The 27,595-nt window shown below is 42.2% G+C and overlaps 1 protein-coding gene across 1 annotated transcript; it reads left to right on the top strand.

Annotated features, from left to right (window-relative positions):
* Positions 1 to 61: 61 nt before the first annotated feature.
* Positions 62 to 20,239, top strand: prom1b (prominin 1 b). Its single transcript, XM_030095060.1, has 26 exons — positions 62 to 337; positions 8,816 to 8,877; positions 9,248 to 9,274; positions 9,362 to 9,567; positions 11,754 to 11,874; positions 11,954 to 12,017; positions 12,097 to 12,186; positions 12,671 to 12,694; positions 12,895 to 13,112; positions 13,204 to 13,278; positions 13,384 to 13,447; positions 13,600 to 13,608; positions 13,765 to 13,924; positions 14,004 to 14,156; positions 14,519 to 14,642; positions 14,803 to 14,906; positions 14,989 to 15,073; positions 15,165 to 15,311; positions 15,615 to 15,686; positions 16,744 to 16,836; positions 17,510 to 17,563; positions 17,659 to 17,739; positions 18,006 to 18,074; positions 18,445 to 18,534; positions 19,779 to 19,894; positions 20,070 to 20,239. The coding sequence occupies exons 1-26, from the start codon at positions 67 to 69 to the stop codon at positions 20,101 to 20,103; spliced, it is 2,613 nt and encodes an 870-aa protein (XP_029950920.1). The 5' UTR covers positions 62 to 66; the 3' UTR covers positions 20,104 to 20,239.
* The last annotated feature ends 7,356 nt before the right edge of the window (positions 20,240 to 27,595 follow it).

Below are 27,595 nucleotides of genomic sequence, written 5' to 3'. Positions count from 1 at the left end.
TGCGTCTCACCCCCGCCGGGCTCTTCTTCTTTCCTGCTTGTTCTCGGACCTGGACTTTCCTGAGCCATGCTGTGGGCCAGGTGGCTGGTCCTGCTGCTCTGCTGGGGGGCTACAACCGGCGAGCAGCCCCCGGAGGAGAGGGCGGGAGCGCTGGCTGACGCCCGGCCGGACTCCCGCAGGCAGCGCTCCCCTCCGCCGGTGGAGCCGCTGGACTTTGGCTTCGTCCCGTCGGCGGTCTATGATACACATGCCTACTACGAACCGGGGACCGTGGGGATCCTTTTCCACATGGTCCACGCGTTTCTATACGTGGTTCAGCCGAACTACTTCCCCAAAGGTGAGATTACCCCTCCAGCCCCCCTAACCACCCCCCACCCCCACCCTGCTCCCCTCTCCCACCTGCTGCTGTCTTATTCCCAGGATATTATCCCTGATCTCATTTCTCCGCTGGATATAAGTCCTGAAATGGATGAACACGCCACCCAAAGAGCCATTAAATACACCTTACTGCGAGTTCCCTGCGTGTTTCCCCAACAGGTGGTGCTTTGAACATTTACATTTAATGAGTATGATTAGAAATGTAATCTTGATCACCTCTGACAATGTTTCCATACAGCCACATGCGTTTATATACATGTTATCTGTCTTGTATTTTAACGAAAGTGAGTGATAAATAACACAGTGACAATATATTAAAACAGACCTTAATTAATACCTTGAAAGAATGTATTGTCTGTGGATTAAATAGAATTAAGTAGTTCAGTGACTGTTCAGCTATATCTGTGTTCATGTTCAGAGCTATTTGCATCAGAAGTAAGAACTGTGGTTGAAACTGTTTATTTTAGTTTATTCAATCAAAGTTTAACCATGATTGTTCGTCATACTGTCAGCTTTCAGTATGTAGTAGGTCATGCATCCAGCTGCTTTCATTGTAAAATTGACAAAACAAGACTTGGTTGACTAAAAATCTCCTCAGAGGTGGGTTGTAACTTCCCTCTTAAAACATCACACATGTTAATCTTTAGCTGAAATACTTTTTAAAACTTTATGTGAAGAAGGATTTAACAGCCACACAAGGTACCCCAATATCAATATGGTTTTCTCAAATGATTTTATGTGATGAATGGAGGTGGACAAGTCTGTGTATTTCTTGTTACCTGAATGAGTCTGGGGGGGGGGTTGCTATGACATGACCTTCCCACAGCTTGTGTCTACTATGAATCTGTGACCTTTACTGAAAGGTCACATGTCACAAAGAGGGGAAGCCACCTGTCAGCGGACTCTGACAGTAACAGAGTCTGACGGCCTGTTTGTACGTCATTAGCTAAATAGCAAAGTCCATAAAAACATTGAAAAGTTCAAAGAGGCTGCAGTGGCACAAGGCGTTTGCACAATGTTGCACCTGTTCCATCTTTCCTGCCCGCAGGATGAATAATCAAATTGTAATGTGAAAATAAAATACCTTCCTGGCATTGATTTGCTTTCACCAACGAAACGCGAGTGAAGCGGGACGATTTGCAGTGATGGCAAGATGACGTTGATCCCATAAACCAATGTTATGAGAAGATTAATGGGATCAGTGGCTCAGAGGTCACGAGTGGTCTTTGGTTCCTGCCACGTTCAGGTGACTGACGGGTGATGATGGCCGATACATCACATGATCGAAAATGATGCACTGCTGTGTGCACGGAGTAGTCTAGTAACCCAGTGATGGACGCAAAGACCTGCTGCACATGAGAAGCAGTTTGTTTGTGTGAGTTGTCACGTTGGAGGATGACACAGGGCAATAGGATTGAAGGTTTTAAGTTGCTGCCATTTTGGTGTCCAGGGATAGGGCCGCTGGCTGGCTAATCAATTAGCAGATCAGCGATTAGAAGAGGCTTTCTCCGTCACCTGCATCACTGCATAATACCTTAAGCCAGTGCGCCATATGCTGCTACTGCCATGCACCTCTCGGTATGATTCACCCTCACCCTCATGCACAGGTGGAGACCTCCCACATGGCACACGCCTCACTGGGGACTATCATAGCTGTGCAACATCCTGCCGGTTTCATCAAACACACACGCGCTTCAAAGTCAGCGATGACACTCTTCAGACCCGCTGAAGGTATTTGGCGCTGAAATTAGGCCACGGCTTCTCCTAAACTGAGAGGTCCCCGGAGTACGAGGCTAATGAGCCTGTTTTCGGGAGCTGCAGTCGAGTCAGGTGAAGCTTTCAGTCAAAGCCTCCATCAACTACACCTCAGATGACAGTCAGCTGTAGCATGGAAATTGTGAGTCGTACAAACCAAGAAACATCAGTAATTTACTTTTGTTAAGCTTGGATGATAGGTTATGTTAAAAAAAAAAAAAAGTGACATTGAAAAAATGATGAATTTCATAATTTAGGAATTAATGATCAAGACAGTTCTTCATCCATCCATCCATCCATCCATCCATCCATCCATCCATCCATCCATCCATCCATCCATCCCAACTGCAGCCAATCCCAGCTATAGTCAAAGGCAGGGTACAGGTCACAAACACAGAGAGACAGGCAAACACTCACGTTCACGTCTATCGACAATTTCAGCACACCGACTCACCTCCGCTGCATGCCTTTTGTAGTGCAGGAGGTTGCCAGAGCACTTGGAAACAGTCCACACATGCACGGGGAGAACATGCAACCTCCACACAGAAAGGCCCAGTTAGTATTTGAACCCACAATCTTCTCACTTTGAGGGCAGAGCCCAAGATATATTGAGTTGCACAACTGATAAATAAAGACATCGAGGTTCGTTTTTCACAAATATATTTTTTCTGTTTGATAAAGGCAGTAAAATGTTAAATTCAATATACTTGAATCTTCAGAGTTTGTGTTTTCTTCAGAAAAAGAGCCAGCATTGTTAAGATGCCAAATACCTAATAATTTATTTCAGTGTTAAAGTCAATGATTTGGATTCATTTGTAACACCAAAGCGCTGAAAGCAGCCAAGAGCCTAAATGACACTTACCAACTCTGGGGAAAAGTTTGGACAATTATTATAGCATTTTAAAAAATATATTTTTTTCTAGTTTGTTGTTTTCTTGACAACCACATCAGATGAAGAAACAGCATGCTCACAAATGTATGTTCAAACTCCAGAATGACAGTAGTTTAAAGAACTGACTAAGTAGTATGAGAAATATGTGAATTGTCTTTTGTCGTACTTTTTCAAGGAACTGAATTCTAACAGATACGGTAGGTTAAACATCAAATTTCTTTCTTGTTAGTTTCTGTATTGTGATTGGTTTGTATGCTGAAGGTTGGCCAGCTGTGCTGATTAGCAACAGATGAAATATTTCACAACAACACACAATTTTAAACAAATTTACATGTGTACATGTCGTATATTTTCAAATCAAAGACCTGTTGATTGTTGCTAAAGCAAAGAATAATGAGTGACTATTACCGTACATAAAGCACATATTGTGATCTTTATGTTACACAGTGTAGCAGTTGTTCCTCTGATGAAGTTCATCATGCTTGCAGTAATTTACTAGCATATCCGCATGTGGATTGACAGATTATATGTGTCACACAAATAACCACAAAGTTATATTTAACATTTAGTTGTTTTTCACCTCTGCGATTATTTTAATGAAGTAACTATTTGTTTTGGGCAATTTTTTCACTTTCTTGACATCTTTGTACAAACTAACAATGAAAACATTTGTAATTTACCGTAAGTATTCGGAATAGCTTTTATCGAAACACAAGTAAGCGAGCATGAAGTTGACACTGTACAGCTTAGATATACACAATATTATGATCAAGTAAATATTAGATCAACTTCTTTATTTTTTTGATGTAGTGTCTAAATTATTACCACTACTACTACTAGTATCATTAAAATAAACACAAACATTTATGTAAGACAGCCTGATTGAAGAACCAGTGTTAATGTCAAAAGCGTAAAAATATAGTTTAATGATTTCAGGAGATTGTCAAAACCTGTGTAACAACCTCTTACTTGATTGGATGTAATTTGTGTGTCCGGTTTCCATTTGAGCTGTTGGCTCATTCTCTCTTTTATTGACTCACTGTAAAGCCAGGTTTCACAGTGCAGAAGCGTTTTGGGTTTGTTCACTGAGTGAGGAGGTTGTGTGTCTTATCCTTCTGATACACACAGGCTGGATTAGAGGATTAGCATCCACAGAGCTAATGCTAACACTGGGCTGCTATGCCACAGCTACAGATGGCATTGTCTCTCTCACACACACACACACACACACACACACACACACACACACACACACACACACACACACACACACACACACATGCACAGGCCCAAACACATGCAGAGAGGAACTGGGTCATGGTCCTGGTGTTTGTCTCCTTCCTTTAATTACTGTGATTGGAAACTGTTTATGTGGAAGAAAGTGTCTTAAATTACTGCATCTCTGTCAAGATGAACTCATTTCTGGCTTTTCATATTTAGTGACAATAAAACCTCCATATCCACCATATCCAGACCCTTCACAGCAGGCCCAGCCTCTGCTTATGTTTCCAGTATTATAAAGAAAAAAATATAAATTTTCTTGTTCTTGTTTTCTTTGCATGTTTTCACCATGAATTTATAGTTTTGAAGATTACTTACCGTATATAAATTGTATAAATTTGGGAATAACTAATTTAGGAGATTGATTGACTGATCATTAATGCTAATGCTAATGCTAATGCTAATCATTGTTAACGGATCAGCTGGAAATCCTGCCTCTTAGAGTATATTAAGATGTTTCCTAACACATCAAAGTGAATGTTTTAGGATTTTCTGCCATTGTTAATCAAAATTTAAGTTACTCTGGTTTTAAGATATCAGCTTACACTACTCTTTTGTTTTTGTTTTTTGTTTTTTTTTGACACTGTTTCAGCATTTTTCCATTGGCTATTTAAAGATATGACTTACTCCCTTTGAATTATAAATGTCTGGTGTAAAAGCCTGAAAATACACTTAATCCTCTTAGGAGTTTTGCTGGAGCTCATGGTGGGCTGTGGAACTTTCTTTAGCTCCCCCACCCATAAAACACTGCTCTGATACTGTTGTGTAAGGCAAAGTAACGCATCATGCACTTTTAGCTTGTTTTGAGTAACTAGAGTGCTACATAGCTGTGCTTTGGGAAATCCGACACTTACGTCACAACACAAACACCCCTCAAGCTGCAGACATCTCGTTTTCCATGAGAAAACTGCACTAAACTTGTGAATTGAGCAGCACTGCTTAATGGTATGGCGACTAAATCACTAAGATGAGCCCAGAACATAATATTTAAATCGGTTGTACTTAAAACAAAGAGCGTCCCTGCGATGGTTGGCTGGACAGTGGGTGTCCCTCTGCAGTCACAGTTTGTGTCAGAATCAAGACGCTGCATGCTAATTCTCAGAGTGTCCCGCTAAAATAAACTGGATTGAAAAAAGGATGGAAACAAAAAGGTGTGAAATGCAAAATTTTACAGGACTTTCATCTTTTTGTTGAGCTTTTTCTATAGTTTAGATACAGTCGTATTGACTTATGCACCTCTTCATCGTTCAAACTTAAACAGTATAAATGACAGAAGCTGAGCTCTCTGGTCATAAACAGGAACGGTGAGTTGGTGTACACTGCTGCGTTTTCAGCTTTATGGATCAAACAGTGATTAACAATGATTCAAGGATGAAACATGTGGATTGATTATCGAATGCAAATCCCTACATGAAAACTAGAGCAGCCATGGTGGAAGAGTTGCATAAGGCCATGTCCACACCTCCCAGTAATCTCTCTGAGCAGGTCAGCGTGGAGGATTCTGCTCACCTGCCTCTAATTACATGTACAGTTAATTGAGCCCAGACTTTATATCACATTTATTAGTGAGCAACAGTTTGACTGTTTTTTGTGATTTGATTTGTCTCTGGTTCTTTTTTTTTTTTCACCAATTCAGATCACATTTTAATGAAAGTGAAATACTAATTAGTCCAGGCTGGCATTTCTTCAAAAGCTGACAATAATAGAAAATGTTCAGTAGCCTCACTGAGATTTAGTCTATCAAAGTGCTTCTTCACTGTAGATACCAAAAACAAGAAACTTCCACTTTTTTTTTCCTCAGAAAGCCTGCTTGTTGAGAATGAAGGCCTCAGCTCACACGGACGTCTGAGTCCAGTTTGGAGAGTGGTCTCTCAGTTCTTTTTAAAGCTTGCTTCTGCAGGTTGTTTATCCTCCATCTTCCTTTCATTTGCAGTAGTTACCTCTTATACTGGGTCACTGAACTAAGCTGTCTAAGCTTAACTGGCCTCCGTGGATAATGCTAACTAAGTACCTGAGCAACAACAGGTGGTATTGACACAACCCAAATGTTCTCAAACTGCATCTGTAAAGTTAACAGGAAAGGACGCACCCGACGCTCTGGATTCCACCACACACACTTTTATTCTTGATTTTACTCAAATGTAGGAGTCAGAAAACAGACAGTCGCCTCCTGCAGCGAGAGGAGGACGGCGTTGAGAGGATTACCCATATGGTTGTAAAAGACACCCCAAACCACTGTTCCTTTTACTCCCTACACTGGATAAAATGCACATTTCAGAAGTATCGAAGTTTCTTTAATGTTTTTAATGTATTCAGCGTAGATGATGGAGGTGAAATTATGAGGTGAATCATTATTTGATTAATCGTGATTAAATTGATTTTTCTCCTAACTTTTTTTTCTCTCTAATTGTTAACCAATTCACAACATTCGCCAACTGAAAGAAGCAATTGTAGATTTTGGACAATTTAATAAGGGAATTTATTATTACTAAACATTAAATGAGTCAGTGTTCATGCGGATTGGAGTAAAAGAGACCATAAACATGAGCTTAGTAAACACTTGGTTGCAGAACCCATGTGATTATTCAAATCCAACCAAACATTATGAAACAGACGGTCAGCAGCAAATCTGATCAGCGTCCGTCTCACCTTTGTCCACTTTGTCACCTCACCTGAGGGTCAGCAGGTGGGCAAGCAGAAGGCAGAACCAGACAGTGTGTGTCCGCCTGTGACAGCTGTGTCAGCGTTTGCATGCTAAACTGGGCTCCATCTGGTCAGTGTGTGCAGCGAAGCCCTGCCGTACCGATTACTCTGTGACTTGATTCAGTGTCAATGAAGAGTTGGCATTTATTTACTGTGCAAGGTGTTCATGTTTCTCTGGGTTTGACCACTTAGAAGAGCTCAACCTCATGAAGAACAAAAACCCACAGGTGAATGTTTACTCGCTGTGTAAATGTCAGTCAAGCAAGTGAAGATGTTGAAATAAAGTTTCTGTGTGCAGATATTTGAAGCCTTAATTATGAACTATTTATCAGTAATATGCTGCCATATTCAACACTATACACAGTCTAAATGTATCATGCATGTGTGCGTGTGAGTGCTGATGTGTTTACATTGAAGTGTCTCCGCTGTGCGGAGGAATCTGTGTTTACCTGCTGAGTAACAGTGGGGGTGAGTCACTGTGCAGGTAGGCTTAGCGTTGGCTGACCTATATACAGTAAAGACCGACAGCCGGACGGGAATGAAGTGGCCATCAGGACACTACGACACTCGAAGTAGGGCTGCATGATTAGCAGGACAACATGCAGCATGTTGAGTAATGCCATAATGATACGATACATGGTAAATTAGCAAAATGCTGTGCAGCCTTAAGTGCGCCACCAAAAATACTGGCGTCATTCGCGCGAGGAAATAAGGTCTGGATGGTCTCCATCTACAAAGATGGGAAACATAATTTTAGTATGTGCTGTCCATAGAGCATTTCCCTTTGAGTATCACGATTTATCACCCACACCCAGCTGAAGCCCTCCATCAGTACATGTGGTACAATCAGTGATTATTGTTTGTGTAAATAGGAACAGTAACGCAGTGTCTTGATCAGCTGTGTGTGGGAACGTTCACTCCATCTGAGGTTTTGAAATTCACTCACTCACAGAGCTTAAACCACAGTGCACATCTCAAACCTTTTACTGAAAATAGCTTAATAAAGAACAAAGTATTTATGCTTTGCTGTAGTATAAAAAATATGTTTATAAGGCATCTGTACTTTTCTTGAGTGTTTATTTTCCTGACAGTGTTTTAACTTTTACTCCCTACATTTGGACACAGATATTTGTGATTTCTCCTCTTCACATTCTTGGTTCATTACTCGGTTAAAAGGATGTGAGAGCGATCAAGTTCGATTGATGAGAATTTAATGCCAGTTTATTGTTTTCTGTTTTTAATAGGAAGTTTATATAGTTTTTTTTTTGTCTGGAACAAGCTGAATCCTGATCTGTGTCATTACTAATATTTATACCAGCAAATGCAATATTTTTTATTGTACATGTGTCCCAATGTCTCTTTGCAGCTTTGTGTCATCTTTGAAAGTAAAATGTACAAAGTATTTACTTTGCTTGATCACATCTCAACCTGTTTTCTTACTTTTACCACCTTGGATCAAAAACTAACTCTTCCCATCTCATTTAGGTGTTTTGATTTTTAAAAATCTGTTTAGCCTATATAAAGACTGCCCTGGCTGAAGGATATTTTATAATTTAATTTCCGTCCGTTATGCTGGCAATAAATTTAGTTTTACACAAAGTGTGTGTTTTTCGAAAGAGTTTTTCCCTTACATTATTCCAGCAATGGTGGAAAAAGGTGGAAATGTATCTCCCAACACCCACATTTCATTTTTTCTGCTGCACATCCACTGAAGATTTTTTGTCACTTCAAAAATGGATATATTACCACTTAAATAAAATACTTTTTAATATATTTGTGTATATCTGTGTTTGTTTGTTTTTCCAGATCTCATTGTTCAGGTCATTCAGCAGAACATGGGTGGAATCAAAATAGAGGAATGGAGAAAGGTATGTCTCTTCATGCTAGTGACAGTAAAACAGCTTTTCTCATATGAGTATTATGATAAATGCAGCTAGAAATGCTGGTTTGAGAATGTCACTGTATTTTAGTGTTGAGATATTTTAACACACCAAGCTTGATTGTATTAATTGGGGAACATTGCTTCTTTATTGAAGACACAGTGTGATTGTGTCTAAATGTTCCCTTTAATATAAATGTTTTGCTGCAGCTGCACCAATTCCAGCTTTTTAGTGTTGTGATCACACTTGGAGAGCGGAGCGCTGCTTTCTTCTTAATCTCTTGGCTGTCACACTGACCTTCTTTTGTCTGTGTTTGTTTTCCCTCGCTCCGGATCTGAATGCGTGTTTGGCGCCACAGCCAGAAAATGTGGTCCTGTTGCTGCAGGTGAACTCCCGTTAACACACCTCTTTCTCCTGAACGTCATGCAGTGGTGCCGATGAGATTGATGTTTTTTTTTCCATTGTCCCGCAGTGGCTCCACTACGAGGCCGGGTTCCTCGTATGCACGACCTTCGGCATCGTGTTCGTGGTGCTCACTCCCATCATCGCCATGTGCTTCTGTGTGTGCCGCTGCTGCGAGAACTGCGGAGGGGAGATGCATCAGAGGCAGAGGAAGAACGCCGACTGCCACCGCGGTTTCTACACCGCCTCACTCATCGCCACCTCCATCTTCATCATGTGAGTCATGGAGCATTTCTCATGATTTTTAATTCCTTCATCTTTCAGCTTGGATTCTGCACTATGTTGAAAAAATGAATGCTAGTAATTTATAGGAGTGACGTACTTTTGCAAAGGTTTTGTGTGTTACCAATACGGACACCCTGCAGATGTTCTGTGAAGTACTCATGTTTTCAGTTTAGAAAAAGATATTAAAATTCATTATATGTCTGGACAGGTCAAACAAAGAGAGATAAATAATACAATGCACTCGATCACATCTGCTGGGAGTCCTAGTCAAAAGTGAACCTCAAGCTCAGATTTTACAACTGTGAGAGGAAGCTGTAAAAATTGAAGGCACACAGGCACAGGGAGAACATTAAAACTCCACACAGAAAGACCCTGAACTCAAACTGAAGATATGGTTGCTATGTCAGGACAGCGCTAACCCTGCTTGTTGCCAATTTCTATGAATTGACAAAAAGAAAAACATTAGATCAAAGTGTGCCTTCAGCAGTAAAGTCTTCTCTGTACAGCAGCTCTGTACAGCTTTGTCGTCGTTTCCAAACACCTTTCAGAACTGCTCACAGATCAGCTGTGGATGTGTACTGGCTCAGATCCTTCTCTCCCTTCATGTATTCCCAGACAGATGTTATTGTAGAGATCAGGCCTACAGCTGTAATTTGTCTGTTTTGCCCTTAAAACTACTATTGCAGCATTTGTGTTTCAGGCACATAAAGTTTTACATAACTTCAATACGCATGCATGAATGTATAGATCTGACTTTTTCAGCTGAAGCACAGACTCATTTCGCCTCCATTCTGTTCAGCAGGAGACAGATTCACAGAAATACGATCCACTTGGGACAGTGTGGTGATACTGATATCACTTGGCTGACTGTGAGAGGTCTTTCCGCCTGAATGAGTCCTTTCACATCACAGACATGCACGTTCACGCTCATACATGCAGACATTCAGTACTTTGGGGACATTTGGGGAAGTATACAGTTGTCTCACTTTCATGGATTCACTGTCTGCACTTTTGTTTAAGGACTGTAGCGGAGCCAGAGTGGGGGCAAGGGGGCGGTCGCCCCAGGGCCCACAAGGTCATAGGGCCCCATTTCATGTGATGTGTTCACATTTACTCATAAATAAATGATTATAATAAAATGTGCAGTGTGTGCGAGAAGGTATACGCATATGAGTGTGGGCTCCAATTTGGCAATTCTTACATTACGACTGTCCATGAATGCATCAGAGCTGTAAGCCAGCGCTGATTGGCTGTGCGGCATGAACAAGTTTTTTCTTTTGCGTTTGATCTGAACTCTTTGGAGGGAAGTTAAACAGTATGCTGAACACTATGCTAGCTGCTAGCGGTACTACCCAAAACCTAACATCGGAGCCATTGGTGAGTCAGTGAAACCTTCAAAAATATTATCTTTATCAGAATGCTGTGGTCTTAAACACCTGGCTATTTGAATGTGCCTTGTGTTGCTCTCAACTATAAGAGACCGCCGAGTCTATTTTTTTTCTAATATACGTGAATTCCAAAAAATATAGATAGCTGTGTCTATATCTGTCTGAATAGATTGTGTAATTTTAGACCAGCTGTGTTCATTTTATATTTAAGCTGTATCAAAGATGGTACAGATTTAGCCCGTGACTTTTTATCTGAACTTTCAGCACCATGGACAGCGGACGCTCTGAGATTGACACCTTTGTGTGTGTGCGTATGTGTATTTGTTCTTCAGAACACGTTTGTGAACTGGTTTGTGACTTTATTCTGCTTTCTGAAGCATATAGGTTTGCTTGGCTCAATAAAAGTGAGCGTTAGTGTGTTGTTTGATGGTAGCATGAGGTATTGTTTGAATGGTAAAATTACTATCATAAGGGCCCATCGAGAATGCTCCGCCCCCTCTGTACTGAGACCCACGCTCCGCCTCTGTTTCAGGACATTTATTTGGTTAAAGAGCTTAATTAAGTGGCGGAGTTACTTCTCACAGCTCCCTCTCTTCAGTTGTGCTTTAGTTCTCCATCACCATGTCTCTTCATTAAATGTACTAACACCTGGCTCCTAGATACAGGTGACTCTATCAACAGTTGCATTTAAAACCAGCCCATCATGAGTCTGTCTCCTGTAGCGGTGCTGCCCTCTGCTGGTGAACTTTGTCACTGCGCCTCCGCTCAACCTGAATGTGTTCATTTCAGTTTGGGAGTTCTCATCGCCTACGCAGCGAATCACAACATGAGCACCCAGATCAAGAGCACTCGACGGCTCATTAACACCAACATGAGAGACCTCAAGACCTTCGCTAACAACACACCAGCGGTACGCCATCAAGCACACCCAGGAACACACACAAGACTCATAACTTGAATATAATGTTACTGTGTCTTTTCTCTTGCAGCAAATTGATTACCTGACAGCCCAGTACACCACTGCAAAGAACAAAGTCCTGTCAGACCTCGACAGTAAGCTGAATACAGCACGCTGACAGTCTAATGCTCCTGCTGTCAGAAAACCGCCTGAGCTTTCTCTGCCTCCTGACAGATATCGGACCTTTGTTGGGCGGCAGGATTCACAGTCAGCTGGAGAAAGAGGTGGTTCCTTCACTGGACTCTGCTCTGCGTATGGCAGGAGGTAATACGATTTTTTTTTTTTTGTGTGTGTGTTTTTTATGAACTGTGGTTGAACTTACACAGCTGAGATATAGCACCACAAAGTCATCTAAATGTCCATGTGCTCAAACAATCGGTTTTGTTTCCTGCATCAAAACAACAATGCAAAGATAAATTTTGTTACATTGCAAAGTACTGGTCTTGTTCCTTTAGGTTTTTTTGTACTAGTAATCTGACAACTTCAAAACATATCAAACAAAAGCGACTGCTCCATAAAGAGAGAAAATAATACAGATGTAGCTTTACACTCTGCTGTAAATGAAATACTGCATAAGCAGGCTTTGTTTTCCATGTGATGAAGTTGATCAGGGTGACACAGACGCATTGCTCCAAATCTTATTGAGAATTCTGTGTGGAGATACAGTTGCTCTCTTCACGAGAAAAACCCTCACAATGATTCACTTCTGTTCCTCCGTCATAACTCCCACATTTCCTTTTTTCTAAAGCGAAAATTGAGAGTGCCATCAAAGGTAAACAGAGCTGATCAGGACCCAGTGGTGCCCGTGTCTTTGTGTTAGAAACTGGCTATGACTCACACTTCTGTTGTGGTTCCCCCTTGTGGATCGTGTCCCTGCTAACTGATCAATCAATGTGATTTGTAAAGTATTGTGTTTACAGTGGTTGTGTCTATGTAAATGACTGACCTTCGCCGCTGATTCGTTGTCTGTAGCCATGCGGGAGACCAAAGAGGCTCTGGAGAACGTCAGCTCCTCGCTGGAGGTGCTTCAGGACGGGATGGGGAAGCTCCAGGCCAGTCTGTCCGTTGAACGCTCCTCTCTGTCCAACACGCTGTCGGACCCCGCCTGCACCAACGGAGCCGTGTCCCACACCTGCAATGCCATCCGCGCCACGTTGTCCCAGCTGGGAATCAACGCCGACTTCTCCAACGTAATGAGACACTCTGCATTGTGTGTGTTTTTTATCTATTGTGAGAAAAAGTTTGAATTATTCTTCACTTTTCCGTATTTGTGTTTATCAGCTCCCAGATGTCAGCCATGCTTTGACCAATGTGAACACAGTCCTGAAAACAGACCTCAGCAACATCGTACAGAAGGTGTGTGTGTGTGTGTGACTCCAGCTCACTGCAGTCCGTCTCTCACTATTGTCTTTTACTGAACCCATCCTCTTTACTCATTTTCTCTCTTTGTTAAATCACCAGGGATACTCGTCCTTTAATGACACGCCTCGACTGGTTAAAGATCAAACTAAAAACATTGTTACAGGTACACATATGTGTGTTCTTACCTGTGTGTGTATATGCGTGTGTGTGTGTGTGTAGTCTAGCCACAGTTGAACTGTGTTTTTTGTAAAAGAGAATAAAATGAGTCTGACGATAGAATCTCTCTCCTCTTACCTTCGCATGATGAAACCTCAGCTCTGCCTCGTAAGTCCCGTTTTCTCCCTCGTCTGTTTCTCTAGACTCCCTTTCCTCTTCTCTCTACGTCTCGTCACCTCCTGTCTCCCGTGTTAACACCGACCTGCTCACTCTTTTGTGTTTGTGCGCTCTGGTTTGTAACTCTCTCCATGTATCTGTGTGTAGGAGTGAAAGGCATGCTGGATAAGATCGGCACTGAGATCAACGGCTTCGCCAAGATGTTCCCAGTAGAAGCCTCGCTGGCCAATTTCACTATTTTCCTCAGTGAGCGACAGAAGAGTATAGAGGCGTTTTATCCACAGATGGACCAGATGGATTTCTACAGGTTAATTATTCAAATAATTATTACATAATTATTTTACACAGTTTTCAGAATTGCTCACAGTTGAGTGTGTGTGCTGCAGGTGGATCGGCTGTGTGGCGGTGCTCTGCATGGTGGTCCTGGTCCTGGCTTTCAACATCCTGGGCCTGCTGTGTGGAACTTGTGGCTACGACAAGCAGGCCACACCCACGACCCGAGGCTGCCTGTCAAACACCGGAGGAAACCTGCTGATGGCGTAGGTTGCCTCCATTATACCACAACCTTGACAGTGAAGGAGTTTATACATACTAATCATGGCGGTACATGTTACCTTGATGGCTATAGTTTAACTAAACAAACATATAAAGCCTATTTGATTACTTATCTTCATCAATCTTCCATCATTTCCAGCTCCAGTTTACAATGAGCAGGTGAAATCTTACCTCTATAGACTTTCTTCAGCTTAAACTACAGTTATCTTGGTGGGATGTTTGGTCACTGAGTCTCACTCAGTTTAAAACGTGGTGAAAATGGCATCATGTTCTAAAGCAGGCTAAAGCAAAATAGACATGTTTATGTAATATTTGTCTTCCTCTCTGTTCACCTCTTCCTTTTCAGGGGCGTCGGCTTCACGTTTATTTTTGCCTGGGTGCTGATGGCCATCGTCACCACCATGTTTGTTGTCGGTGGCAATGTGGAGAAGCTGGTGTGTGAGCCTCTGGCTAATCGGCAGCTATTCAAGGTGCTGAACACAAACTCTTTTCCTTCCCGATTTATTTTGTTTTCACTCTTCCCTGTGCTGTTCTGAGCTGGTCGGACTCTATCTGAGCTTTAGCATTGCGTAAGAGGCCACACTGCCACTCTGTGCTCATGAAAAAACGTGTGTTTGTGTGTGTGTGCAGATCATAGACACCCCATTCCTGGTCCACCCGGAGAAAAAGAACTTCCTACCCGGGATGCTTTTCCAGAATCCAAATATTGACCTGACTTTGGGCAGCATGTACAGGTAACATCTTAAACACATGTAAAATCAACATACTTTTAGATTTTTTGGGTCCTTGCCTGATTATATGTTCTTTGCTTGGCAGAGAATGCTATGACAACAACGGCCTGTATCACGCTCTGCAGCTGGAGACCATGTTCAACATCAACTCCTTCCTCAACAGGACTGTAGTGAGTGTCACTGCGCCGCTCGTCCTATCGCTGGTGGGATAACGCCGATGGCAGCCAGCCGCTTAACCTTTCTGTGCATGTTTCACAACAGTACAACAGAGATCTGGCCAAAGTGTTTGAAAGCGTGCAGGTGGACCTGCAGGACATCACGCTGCTGGAGCAGGCCGGCAGAGACAACCTCATTAACTTCGCCAACTCTGGAATCGGGCACATAGACTTCGAGGCTTACCTTGCCGAGGTAATCTGTGAGCAGGTTGCAGGTTTCAGGTTGTAGGTTTGCATGTCTTTCTGCTTGTGATTGTCATTAGTTATCATTAAGGTGACACTTAAAAAGTAAAAGTGAGGTAATGTTGTTTTTTAATGATTGAACTGAGGTACCGGTATTATTTGAGATCTATCCGCCTAATCGTTTGTTTTTTTTTTTTCGTTTTTTTTTTTTTCTTTCTTTGCTTTGTGAGGGATTATCCACTGAAAACCCAAACATGAAACACATTCTAAAACTCTGTTAACCTGTCCTTGTGTTTGTATTTGTTTTGTTTAGGTGAACAAAGGAGTCACTCTAGTGGATCTGCTCTCCTTCTGCAATGACCTGGAGGCTCAGGCCGACCAGCTGGTGGGTAGCTTCTACACAACATGCGTCATGCTGCCACACTCACTTTATTGTTACACGGTTGAAGTATCTTTGCGTTCAGCTGCGAGTTTCCTGATCACCTTCATCTCCTTCTAAGCATAAAACCAGTGATAAACCATTAAGGCTGTGAGAACGTAAAGGGTTCTCTTTAGAGCCAGTGTTTAGCTGGATTATTTTAAGCTCCTGTGCAGGAACGTGACTCGCTTTCTCCCAACACACATATAAAGGGCTCATTGTAAGGTAACAAAAACAATGAAATGATGCAGCATATTCATTTCAGTAAAGCCCCATAAACCAAACAAACTTGGCTTTTCACATGTGAAAATATAAAAGCAGTTTGATTTGCGTTTTGTTTTCAAATGATAAAAATTTGCAACAGCTGTTTCAGGCATTAGTAATCTCATTTAAAACCTGCTAAAAAAGTAACACTGTAGGTTGCCACACAGTGAACTACTTGCTAAAATGATCTGACTATATGCAACCGTTTATCAAGGAAAAAAAGATATGATTCTGATTCCCTAAAGTGGTAATCTGATTACAAGGAGGTGCATTTTTTTTGTCTGACAGGACTTCACCTTTCCATTCATCAGATAAATTAGAGCATTCCTTATTCCTGCAGCCTTATTAGAACTCATTCAGTATTAAATGTACGTCCTGAAGGCTGCAGGGACGCCGCATGAACTCATAAAGCCATAGATGCCAGTTATACGGTGGCTGAGTCCCCTGTAAAGAGACGATGCACTTCATGCACTCTCTCGCCGCCGCGGAACAAGCAGCTCATTCACTCTGAGGGCACACACACACACACACACACATTCATGGCACATGCATGGTACAGAAGCTGTGCCATTCAGCCGCATGTGGGACCTGCACAGAGGTATTACTGTGTGAATATATGTGCAAGGAAGGACAGATCTACAGGTCTTTGAGTTCATAATCCTTCCTCATCAACCTCATGATCGTCTCTGTCGAGACCGTTGTCAGGAAATTACGCGATGCTTTGTCTTCTCACTTCATTGTGTCTGATATTTGTTTACAGCCGCGCGGCGCTCTGGAGAACGCACTGAAAGGACACGCCAGCAGTATCAGAAACATCCACAGAGAGCAGGTGGTGCCTCTGGAGCAAGCAATGGTAATTATCCCACAACATAATCATAAACTGGATCCAACTAAACACCGTAGCTCCATAAATATTATTAACATGTGCAAGCAAAGACAGTTTCCTACGTTTACAGGGTGAATTTACACAGCAGCAAAGCTATCCACTGTCATGATGCAGATCACCGTGTTTTGTTTATGTAATCAATTCTGTGCGGATTCATGGCGAGTAATGAAACAGATCACATGCACTGCACTAAAACATGCAGGAGTCCTGGAATTCTTTACAGCAGTCATGATTCCAAAAAAAACAATGATGATGTTTAAAAGTCATATTTCTATGATGGAAATGCGATGAAGTCTACCTAAAATAAAATCTAGTACTATGAACAACTATAAGAACATTTGAAAGCCTACATGTAAAGGCCTTAAGTACACATTCAAAGTTCATTTTGATGTTAAAGCGTGTCTGTCTTTGCTTTTCCCTCCTTTTCTTTCATTAAATGTTGACAGAAATACGTCAAAGCGCGGGTAAGATGCTGTCGATGCAGCGTGTCGATGGATTTGTCCTCGTTTGTTGTAGCAGCGTGGTTTCTGTGGTGTTCCGGCAGCTGTGGCGTGACGTGATGGACTGTCTGTAAACCAGTAAATACAGAAATGCTCTTTTCTTGTTTGATAATCATTGGTGTTTTTGTGTTTTCACACAGAGTACAATGAACCAGAGCATCAAACAGCTGCAGAAGGCATCCAGCGACCTTCCGGTGAGTGAAACCGTTTCAAACCGACTCAACAAAGTCTTTTGCGTTGTTTGAGTGACTCAAGTGGTTCAACTTAAGTTTTTCGTCTTCTCTTTCAGGTCAAGGTCACAAATATCCTGAGTGCCATCGATGCTGCGGAGTACCTCATCACGAACAATGCATCTCATGTGGTGAAGCAGGTACACAGCCGTCAGATACTATTAAAAACAACAGCAGCAGCTTCAACTCTGTGCTTTGTAGAGTGTGAAGGAAGGCGTTCATGAACGCCCGTCTAATCTGCATTTTTTTGCTTCTCACATTTTTATTCAAAACTAAAAAGTCCAAATTTGCTCTGTAAAGCCAAACAGTGTTTTTACTTTCATTTTCTGTCAGGCTCTAACAGGTTTTGTTGGTTCAGAAGAAACTGCTGCTGATCAGTTTTCTTTTTCCTCCTTGCGGTTTGTAGGAAACAAAGAGCTACGTGCACAACTTGGTTGGCTACTTCAAACAGTACACAGAATGGGTCAAAAACTCTGTAAGTTTTTGTCACAGTATTCCTTTTCTTTGTAGACTGTAGATAATTTAATAACTGTCAGAACAGGAAACACATATAGTGTGTTCACTCAGCGGAGGATTTACAGTGTGGTTCCCCTGCCTGCCCTAATGGGCCGATTCAGTGATTGAACCTAATTCAGCCGAGCTGAACAAGATGTTTATCTCCCAGTGAATTATAGGAGCTTTAAAGATTTCCTGATTAGAAACAGACCTCTTATTTTAGTGGAGAAATCAGGCGATCGGCCAGCAAGTCTCTTCGAGGTTGCGGTTTTTAAATTTGACATCCTCCTGACATTTGCTATGTGTGCGTGCATGTGTGCGTGTGCATGTGTATGTGTTTAACCCTACAGCTAACTGCAGAAGTGGCCCAGTGTAAACCCATCAGCAATATCGTGGACAGCATGGAGATAGTAGCATGCAGCTTCATAATCGACTCAGTGGTAAGACATTATTATTCTTACTGCATGCATTCATGCGCGTGCGTGTGTGTGTGTATGTGTGCGTACGTGCATGTCTGAAAGCGCAGTGATTCATTGCGCAGCTGTATGTACAGTGCATGTACCCTGGACGTACCTGGATGTTTAGCTGGAAACATAAACGGCTCTTTGACGGGTGCGGGGCGCTCTGGGTTTTGGGGCCAGCGGGGACTGGAGTCAATCAGCCACACGTGTGAGAACAGTATGTTCTCAAGTCGCTCGTACACACTGAGATGGGACAGAGTCTGTTTTGAGCGGCAGGGCGGAGAGCTACATATATATATATACTCTTCAGTGTTTACACTCCAGACCCTGAGGAGTTGTCAAGTTTTCTATTTACATATCAGTTATATATCATTCCTGCGAGTCTGTAAAAGTTTAATGTGAGCTCAAACAAACCACAGACTGTGAGCTTTATTAACACATGAATGCTCCAGCCAGGCCTGCAGCTACTGTACTGCGGCTGCATTTTTGTTGAGTGTGTGTATGTGTGCATGCATGCATGTATGTACATACACGTAATACACATGTACATTTGATTGTTCGGCATTCCTTATGTAGGTCTGATACATCTCTTGTGAATCCAGCTCTGTGTGTATGTGAAATGTGTGCAGAGGTTCAACCTACAACGCTGTGGCATCATTTATTAGTTAACCTGTTGAAGTTAAAATACCTGAAACCTGTGGAAGTTGCTGTTTGTGGTTTGCAGAGTCCAGTAATGAGGACTTATGTCATTTACCCACTGATGGAGGAAGTCCAGCGCTCATTTCAGTGTGCTAATTTGAATAATTGCTCCAGTAGCTTCCTGAATGTCTTGAAAAGATCATTTCATCCTAACTTGTCTTCAGCCGGTCAGCTGTGCAGGTCTGCAGAGTGCATGGAGCTCAGGACAAGCTGATCAGTCCAGCACGGGCATGAAACGTGTACAAATGCTATGTACAAAAACTAAGGAACTTTGATTATGTCTTTGTTATCACAATGCTTTTAGGGTAGAACCATAGAGCCACGGAGCAAGTTTTAGTTTTTTATATGAATAATAAAACAAAAAGTCACAGACTGAAGATGTTTATTGACAGATAAATGCAAATTCACCGAACAATCATCTACTTATTTTATACATGAAAATTTGTTTTACAAAGTTGAGTTACAGGAGTAAATCTAAATATCACTTCAGAAAATGTAATAATTGCTGGTAAATTGTCTTTCAGAACACATTCTGGTTTGGTCTGGGAGCCTGCTGCGTCCTTCTCCTGCCCAGCATCATCTTCTCCGTCAAACTGGCCAAGTACTACAGAAGGATGGACACAGAGGACGTCTTTGAAGAGTAAGTCCAAACACCCGTCCACGGACATCCTGCTAGTTTTCCTCCTGATTTTTCTCAGTCTTCTCTGGTGGAGATGAAGGTTGAATTAATGATTCCTTTTCTCTCCCTCTCTCCGTCATCATTCCCACTCATGGGTTTTCTTTCTCCTGGTGGTGTTTCCACTCTTTGCCTCCAGCTCCTGCTCTTACCCGTGGCTTGTTGCTCTTTGATACCGGCCTGCTGTTCACACGTCTTGTCGCCTTCCTCCACATACGCACTCTGTTTTTGGTACAAGACCCTTCACTTTTGGATCTTTTCCACTCATTTCTCACCTCTTTCCATCTGAAATCACCAGCATGGTCTCTGCTCTCTTCTCATGGATCTTTCACTTGTTCCTCACGAGCGTCCTCCTCTCTGGACTCCTCCCATCATTGTCCTTCTCATCAGTCCTCCTCGCTCTTGTGTTGCAGTATGGCTAATACAGGTAATCACGGTGTACAGGTGTGTGGTACCCACCGAGGCCTCACTGCGCCCAGGTACGAGCCGTGCTCACCTAATTCTGCTGGCATGCGGCGGCGTTAATCTGTGGGGTAGATGGTTTTGGCTCTGCAGGCTGCTCAGAGTTTGGCTCCGGATAGTTCTCCTCAAATGGTGATGGTAAAGGACTGTGTGTGTGTGTGTGTGTGTGTGTGTGTGTGTGTGTGTATTTAGTTCCCCCTATTGTGACACGATGACCCGCTTCCCTCTGGCCTCTGCTCCCCCGAGCCCCTACGACTGGTGACCTGCAGCCGTGCTCCTCCCGTCGAGGTATTTCTGACCAACCATCTCTAACCCGCCTCTACAACGACCAGCTAAAGAGGAACCGTCATGTCCTCACCAGGCCGACTTCACACAGAAGTCTCTTTCCTTCTTGTCATCTTCTCTTTCTCACCTTCTTCACCCGGGTCTGGCAGTGCGGCGAGTCAGACATCCACAGATGGTGTTTTCATCTGATCAGACCGCTGATAGGTTTGACCTCCAGAAGACGCCGTAGTCTCAAGAGAGAACACAGTTGTTTGCTTGTCTGTGCTGTGTAAACAACACAAAGCCATGCTGGACGGTGAACCCTGCAATAAATCTGAGGCGTCACGAGATGGAAGAAACATCACGTCCTGTGCTTCTTGAAAAACGCTCAGTCGTTGAATTTGATTCTCCCTCAATTATTTATTAGAGATATTTGATTTGCAGAGGTTTGTCGGTAATTGGTTGTCATTTAATACCTTATTTTCTGCATTATAAATGTGTCAATCATCTTGTAATTTGCTGTTTGGATCAATAAAAAGTCTGGAAATAAAGATAGTCTGTGTTACAGATTAAAATGTCACTCGCCAAAGATGTTAAAAACTAAATTAGAAGCAGTGATGAGTTTTAGGACAACTAAAGGCTAAAGAACAATTCTATGAATTTGTAGTTAATATTTTTTTATGTTTTTTGAAATTCAGCGGCCACTCATAGTTTCTACTGGTGGAGGTGATTTCTTGACACCGTTTGGTCCGTTCATTTTCCAGCTTCTATGTTTTTGTCTTTTCTAGACAACAAACATGGGACAGATGCAGCACAGACGTCTTTGAAAGATTTCTGGATGCTGGTTAATAACTGTATATCTGAAGACTTATCGTGAACAACTTAGATCTAATGTTGTATTTTTTTTTCTTCCACAGTGGACAAGAAAACTGGAACTGATTCCTTGGCGGTGAGTGTCTGAATGTCCACTCATCTCTTCCTCAGTGGTTTATAATTTGCGGTCAGTCCTGGAGACCACAGAAGGACCATGAGACTCGGCTTGCTTAGAGGTTAAGTGGTTTGCATGTCAATAAAAAAAACCCCACAATTAGACAATTTCTAGAATCTAAACCCATGTGTATTTTTTGGTGAGAGTGAGCGTGTCTGTCGCCTCTGGGAAACCACTTATCCGTCAGAATCCAAAAATTAGTCCAGGCACAGAGGGGCTCTCTTTGACCGGGCGTCTTGTGTTCCCAGGATCGCCCCTCCAACTCAGATCACACAACGCTTCAGAGCTCGGAAAGGGAAGATCATGGAGGATCAGGAATTCTGTGTTGAGAGCGTCGCACCTCTCAGTAATCCCTCAGGACGTTTGACAAAGATGTCAGCCAACTGTAAACATACAAAGTGTTTTCTCTCTCTCTCCTTTAGTGTTTCATGCCGTAAAAGATCAACTGTCAAAGCACCATCCCTGTGTAGTTAGCTTCTCCTGCAGAGCATAACTTTGTACCTGAACTGTCAGTTTAAACATGGTGACACAAGTGTACATTTTTTTTTTACACTTTCAAAGACTTTTGAAAGTTTTATATATTTTTGTTAATCTTTGTTTTATAACATGTACGTAGTTTTTGTAGCCGTAGCCGTTCTCTCTGTGAATATTTTGAACATAGCTTGGATAATTTTGGCTCGACATCAGCCAGGTAGAGTTTCAGAGAATTTTTAAATACCAACAGACGGTTACTTTAGCTTAGCAGAAAGACAAAGAGCAAATGGAAGTCAAGCAAGATCTAAAGCACGGTGGGTCTTTGACGCAGTTATCATCGATCACACACACTTCTGAACGAGCCGGTCGGCCTGCGCCTGTCTGTGAACCCATGTCTGTGTCTGTCCTCAACGAAGTGCGGTCAGGAACATGTATGGCACATTGCTGTGTTCCTGAAGCAGGAAGTGGCTGCATTATTGACCAAATAAAGCCCAGGTCTGAAGTCAGTTGTGCTGTTTTGTCTCGTTTTTTTTTTTAATCCAGGAGAGACCTTGAACTGGTCAGACATGATCACACTGTGTTTGGATTGGAGGAGGAAGTCAGGGGAACTGCAAACAAAACAAAAAAAAAATCCAGGCAGGGAGAACATGCAAATTCATCAAAGAGAGATGTCCACATGGAATTAAATAAAATATTTTTGATGTTGTTCACCACTTTATCTTGAAATCCTCAAAACAATAAATGTCTGGAGTCTTACTCTCCTCTAACCATTAATGATGAAATTGTGATGAACACTTGCACAAAAAAAGTGAAACTTGAATAAGCAAACATATTAATTATGTAGCTTGATGAAAAATTTGATAATCCATTTTGTGCACACCATTTCTGTGGAAAAGAAATTCATGGCAGTTCATGATTGGTGATGCAAAGAGAGAGCATGACGACAGGATAGATTGCAAAATCCTGCTCGTCATTGTTAATCTCCTGAAGCTATGTGTCGGATGAATTCCTGTTTCTGTTTTTTGCCATTCAACCATCAATGTATTTAATCTTTTCAGACTTTCTGCACATTCTGTTCCCTTCAAACTGGATAAACAGTTTCCTCTTGTCTTCAGCCTTTGTGCTGAGCTAGACTATCTGCCTCTTGTCTGTGAGAATTTGATCTTTTCAGAAAACTTTTCTAAGAGGAAAAACATTTTTTTAATTTAAAATATAGGACTATTCATTCAAACTCTGAATGAGTTGACTGTGTGTCTGAAGACATTGAGACTTCAGTTTGAGATCAGTTCAGTTTAAGATCAATTACATACTTTTCTGTCAGGCTTCTAATTTAAAATATTCTGATTTCCAAAAGCCTCTGAGATGTTGGATCTCCAAAGAACACACAGATGATGGTAAAGATTGTGGTGATGATGCAAATCTGTTAATAAAAACTTCAGTCCACAAGGCTCTGCTTGTTTGATGATTGATGTTGTGAAATTAAACTTCATTAACAAACATATTTACTGCCGAGATGCTCTCAAAGGATTGTGTGTGTGTGTGTGTGTACTTTAAATCATTCACACTAACTCGTAAAATATACTTTAATGTTCTTTGAGAGTCTTCAGAAAGAGCGGGGTTACAATTTTGATGACTCACATAAAGCCATGTAAAGCATCGCAGTGCTGCAGCATCGGTGCTCTGCCAACACACACAGCACGTCTGCCACCGCAGAGAACACTCATGTAACATGTGCAGAGCTGAATACACACACACACACACACACAGCAGCTGGAGGTGAGCAGGTTTGCAGGGAGTGATGGTGGGTTGGGGGGAGAGGTGGCGCGATGCTGCAACATCCTATCAGAAGAGGACTGCACTTGAGAAAAACATCTGTTCCAGATAACATAAGTACACACACACACACACACACACACGCATGCATTTGACATGTTTACTTTCCCGTGTCTCTTTGATTGGGACTTCATTTTCCCAGCAGATTAGCGACTATAGAAATTACCCCTCCTGAATGTGCTGAGGGTATGCACACAGAAGGTCGCACACACTCATCTTCTGCTCTGTCTGCTGGTTCATACGGAATATTTCAGCCACATTCGAGCCAGGGCCTGTTTTTATGATCAGCATTAGAGAATCACTGTGGAGCTCAGTCAGGCCCTTTAAAGACATATGATTGGAGAAACTATCACCCACAAGGAAGACGTCTGTTCTATTAGTGGAGCGTGAAACTATGAATTATTTTGGATGGACAAAATTGTTGGTACCCTTCATTTAATGAAAGAAAAATTCACAGTGGTCAGAGAAACAACTTGAATCTGACAAAAGTGGTAATAAATAAAAATTCTATGAAATTCAACCAATGAAAGTCAGGCATTGCTTTTCAACTGTACTTCAACAGAATTATTAAAATAAATAAATAAACTCATGAAACAGGCCTGGACAAAAATGATGGTACCCTTAACTTAATATTTAGTTGCACAACCTTTTGAGGCAATCACAATCAAACGATTCCTGTAACTGTCAGTGAGATTTCTGCACCTTTCAGCAGGTATTTCGGCCACTCCTCATGAGCAAACTGCTCCACTTGCCTCAGGTTGGAAGGGTGCCTTTTCCAGACGGCATGTTTCAGCTCCTTCCAAAGATGGTCGATAGGATTTACGTCAGGGCTCATAGAAGGCCACTTGAGAATAGTCCAATGTTTTCCTCTTAGCCATTCTTGGGTGTTTTTAGCTGTGTGTTTTGGGTCTTTGTCCTGTTGCATGACCCATGACCTGCAAGTGAGACCAAGCTTTCTGACACTGGCAGCACATTTCTCTCTAGAATCCTTTGATAGTCTTGAGATTTCATTGTACCATGCACAGAGTCAAGACACCCTGTGCCAGATGCAGCAAAGCAGCCCCAGAACATAACAGATCCTCGACCATGTTTCACAGTAGGGACAGTGTTCTTTTCTTGATGTGCTTCATTTTTCCCTCTGTGAACATAGAGCTGAAGTGCCTTGGCAAAAACATCCATTTTTGTCTCATCTGTCCACAGGACATTCTCCCAGAAGCTTTGTGGCTTGTAAACAAGTAGTTTGGCAAATTCCAGTCTGGCTTTTTTATGATTTGTTTTTAACAATGGTGTCCTCCTTGGTCCTCTCCCATGAATGATGTTCCTTGAGCTTGAAGTTCACCTTTAATCTCTTTCGAAGTTTTTCTGGGCTCTTTTGTTACCATTCGTATTATCCATCTCTTTGATTTGTCATCAGTTTTCCTCCTGCAGTCACGTCCAGGAAGGTTGGCTACAGTCCCAGGGATCTTGAATTTCTGAATAATACGTGCAACTGTAGTCACAGGAACATCAAACTGCTTGGAGACGGTCTTTACAGCCCTTACCTTTAGCATGCTTGTCTACAATTTTCTTTCTAATCTCCTGAGACAACTCTTTCCTTTGGTTCATCTGGTCCATGTTGAGTGTGGTACACTTCATGTGACTACCTGTCGCCCGATATATGAGCCCACTGACTGATTACAAGATTGTAGACACCTGTGATGCTAATTAGTGGACACACCTTGGATTGACATGTCCCTTTGGTCACATCATTTTCAGTCTCTTCTAGGGGTACCATCATTTTTGTCCAGGTTTAAATAATTCTGTTGAAGCAATCCTATTGTTACAGTATGAGTCGTGACTTCCTCTTATTAACCCACTGAAAGCTCAGCGATACCTTGGATCAACTTCAGCTTCTATGTTGGATTCAAAGTTCTGCCTGGAGTCCTTGTGCTAAAGATGGTAAAATGGGTTGTTGTCCAATCATTTGTCATTTCAGTATCTTTGGGAAAGACACTGAACCCCCCGTTACTGCTTGTGCGCACCTGGCATGACAACTCAAGCACTGATGTGTTTGAGAGGGAACAATCTTTTTGAACACTGCCTGGAGTATTTGAGTGCTTTTATCTCTGTTTATGCACCCGATTCATCCGCGCACGGCACCTGAGGCCTGAAATATTAAAGGACATCAAATTCCAGTCATAGTTATAGAAACAATATGACATGATGTGTAATGATTAAAATAAGAATAGTTCAAAAGCTGAGCAGAGGGCATCATCATGTCAAAATCCTACTTTTTACTACTATCTCCAGTTTTTTGCTTCAATTCAATTCACTTCACTTTCATTTTTATATATTCATGTACAACACAGTCACCTCAGGCACTTTGAAAGAGAAAAATCCAACAATTCCTCACGTAGAAAAGAGAAAATGTCCTTTTTAATCGGACGAAATCTGCAAAAGCAGGCTCAGAGGTGGGGACTTTCTGCTGTTCTGGCTGAAGTAAGAGGATTAAAGTAGAGAAAAAGATCAGACAAAGACACTGAGCAAGAGAGCAGAATGAGGCTCAGAGGTGGCGGCTCACTTTTCTGCATCATCCCAGCGTTTGCCTGTTAACCACTGTCCCATGCTCCCACTGTTCTGCGGTCTTCTTCAGCTCTGGTACTCTGGCCGTGCTTTTCCCCTCCAGTCTCAGTACTTTTCCGCTCAGTCTGTCTCCCCTCCTGTCGTCCCTCCTCTGTCTTGTCTTTAGGAGGAAGCCACATTCACTCATCTGCTGTGGGCGTACGAGTAAACAGCAGAGTTTTAAACCTGTTTTACAGTAATGCTGCTTTCATTATGACACTCAAGTAAATGATCAAATTAGTAATGTTGTGAAAATTGTTTCCGGTTTTTGAGCTGTTGGCGCTCCTTGTCCTGCGTTGGCTTTTCTCTTACCTCTTCTTGACATTAGAAACACTACATAGCTGTAACAAAAACATAAAAAATGTCCTATAACAGGGCCGGAGTGCCATGTCAACTTTTGCAAGATCAGTTGTCTCTCAGATGCCAGAAAGAGATGGAACGATCAGTGTAGAGTTTAACGATCTCCCACTTTCTTTGTGCCAATGCAACAAATGTTAACTCACTCATTTATTATTATTATCATTATTATTTTGAAAGTTTCTATGTTCATTTTTAAGACGGTCACGGATCAACTTTTAGCACCCTGTGGTTTGGTTCCAAGCTCCTACGGCCTTCGTCCTCATCAATGGTCAATGAGCCTCCTATGTAAGATTATATAATATTTCTGCAAGCCGTTTTCACAGCTTTTGCCTTGATGTATGTGCCTCCTTCTTCAAGTCTCTCTCTCTCACCACCCCCCGCCTTCCTCTCTCAGTTTATGTTCCCCCCTTCCGTTCAGCCAGCCAACCCATCACTCCTTGACTTTTGAGCGTACCACACTCACCCTGCGGTCACTGCGGGTATTCATGTGTGTGAGTGTTAAATGTGCATATGTTTATGGTGTGTGTGGGGGTAGTGGGGGGTGGGGGGGGGGGGGGGGGGGGGTTTGAACAGGGGGAGGAGCCCCGACTCCCTCGGTTCACCTGAATAATCCCTTCTTTGTGTGTCGGCCTTATAAATTTGCTCTTGCACACGCTCTGTCCTTACCCCTTAAGACCTTGACC

Source organism: Salarias fasciatus, chromosome 6, assembly GCF_902148845.1.
Source record: "Salarias fasciatus chromosome 6, fSalaFa1.1, whole genome shotgun sequence".
In the NCBI taxonomy this organism is placed as follows: Eukaryota; Metazoa; Chordata; class Actinopteri; order Blenniiformes; family Blenniidae; genus Salarias; species Salarias fasciatus.
Note: the sequence above shows the minus strand (reverse complement) of the source record. Positions and strands in the feature narration are given on the sequence as shown.

Coding starts and splice junctions, on each gene's coding strand:
- prom1b (XM_030095060.1), top strand. CDS start 67: ATGCTGTGGGCCAGGTGGCTGGTCCTGCTGCTCTGCTGGGGGGCTACA. Junction 14,157..14,518: donor GGAGGAAACCTGCTGATGGC/GTAGGTTGCCTC, acceptor CTTCCTTTTCAG/GGGCGTCGGCTTCACGTTTA. Junction 18,535..19,778: donor GCTTCATAATCGACTCAGTG/GTAAGACATTAT, acceptor ATTGTCTTTCAG/AACACATTCTGGTTTGGTCT.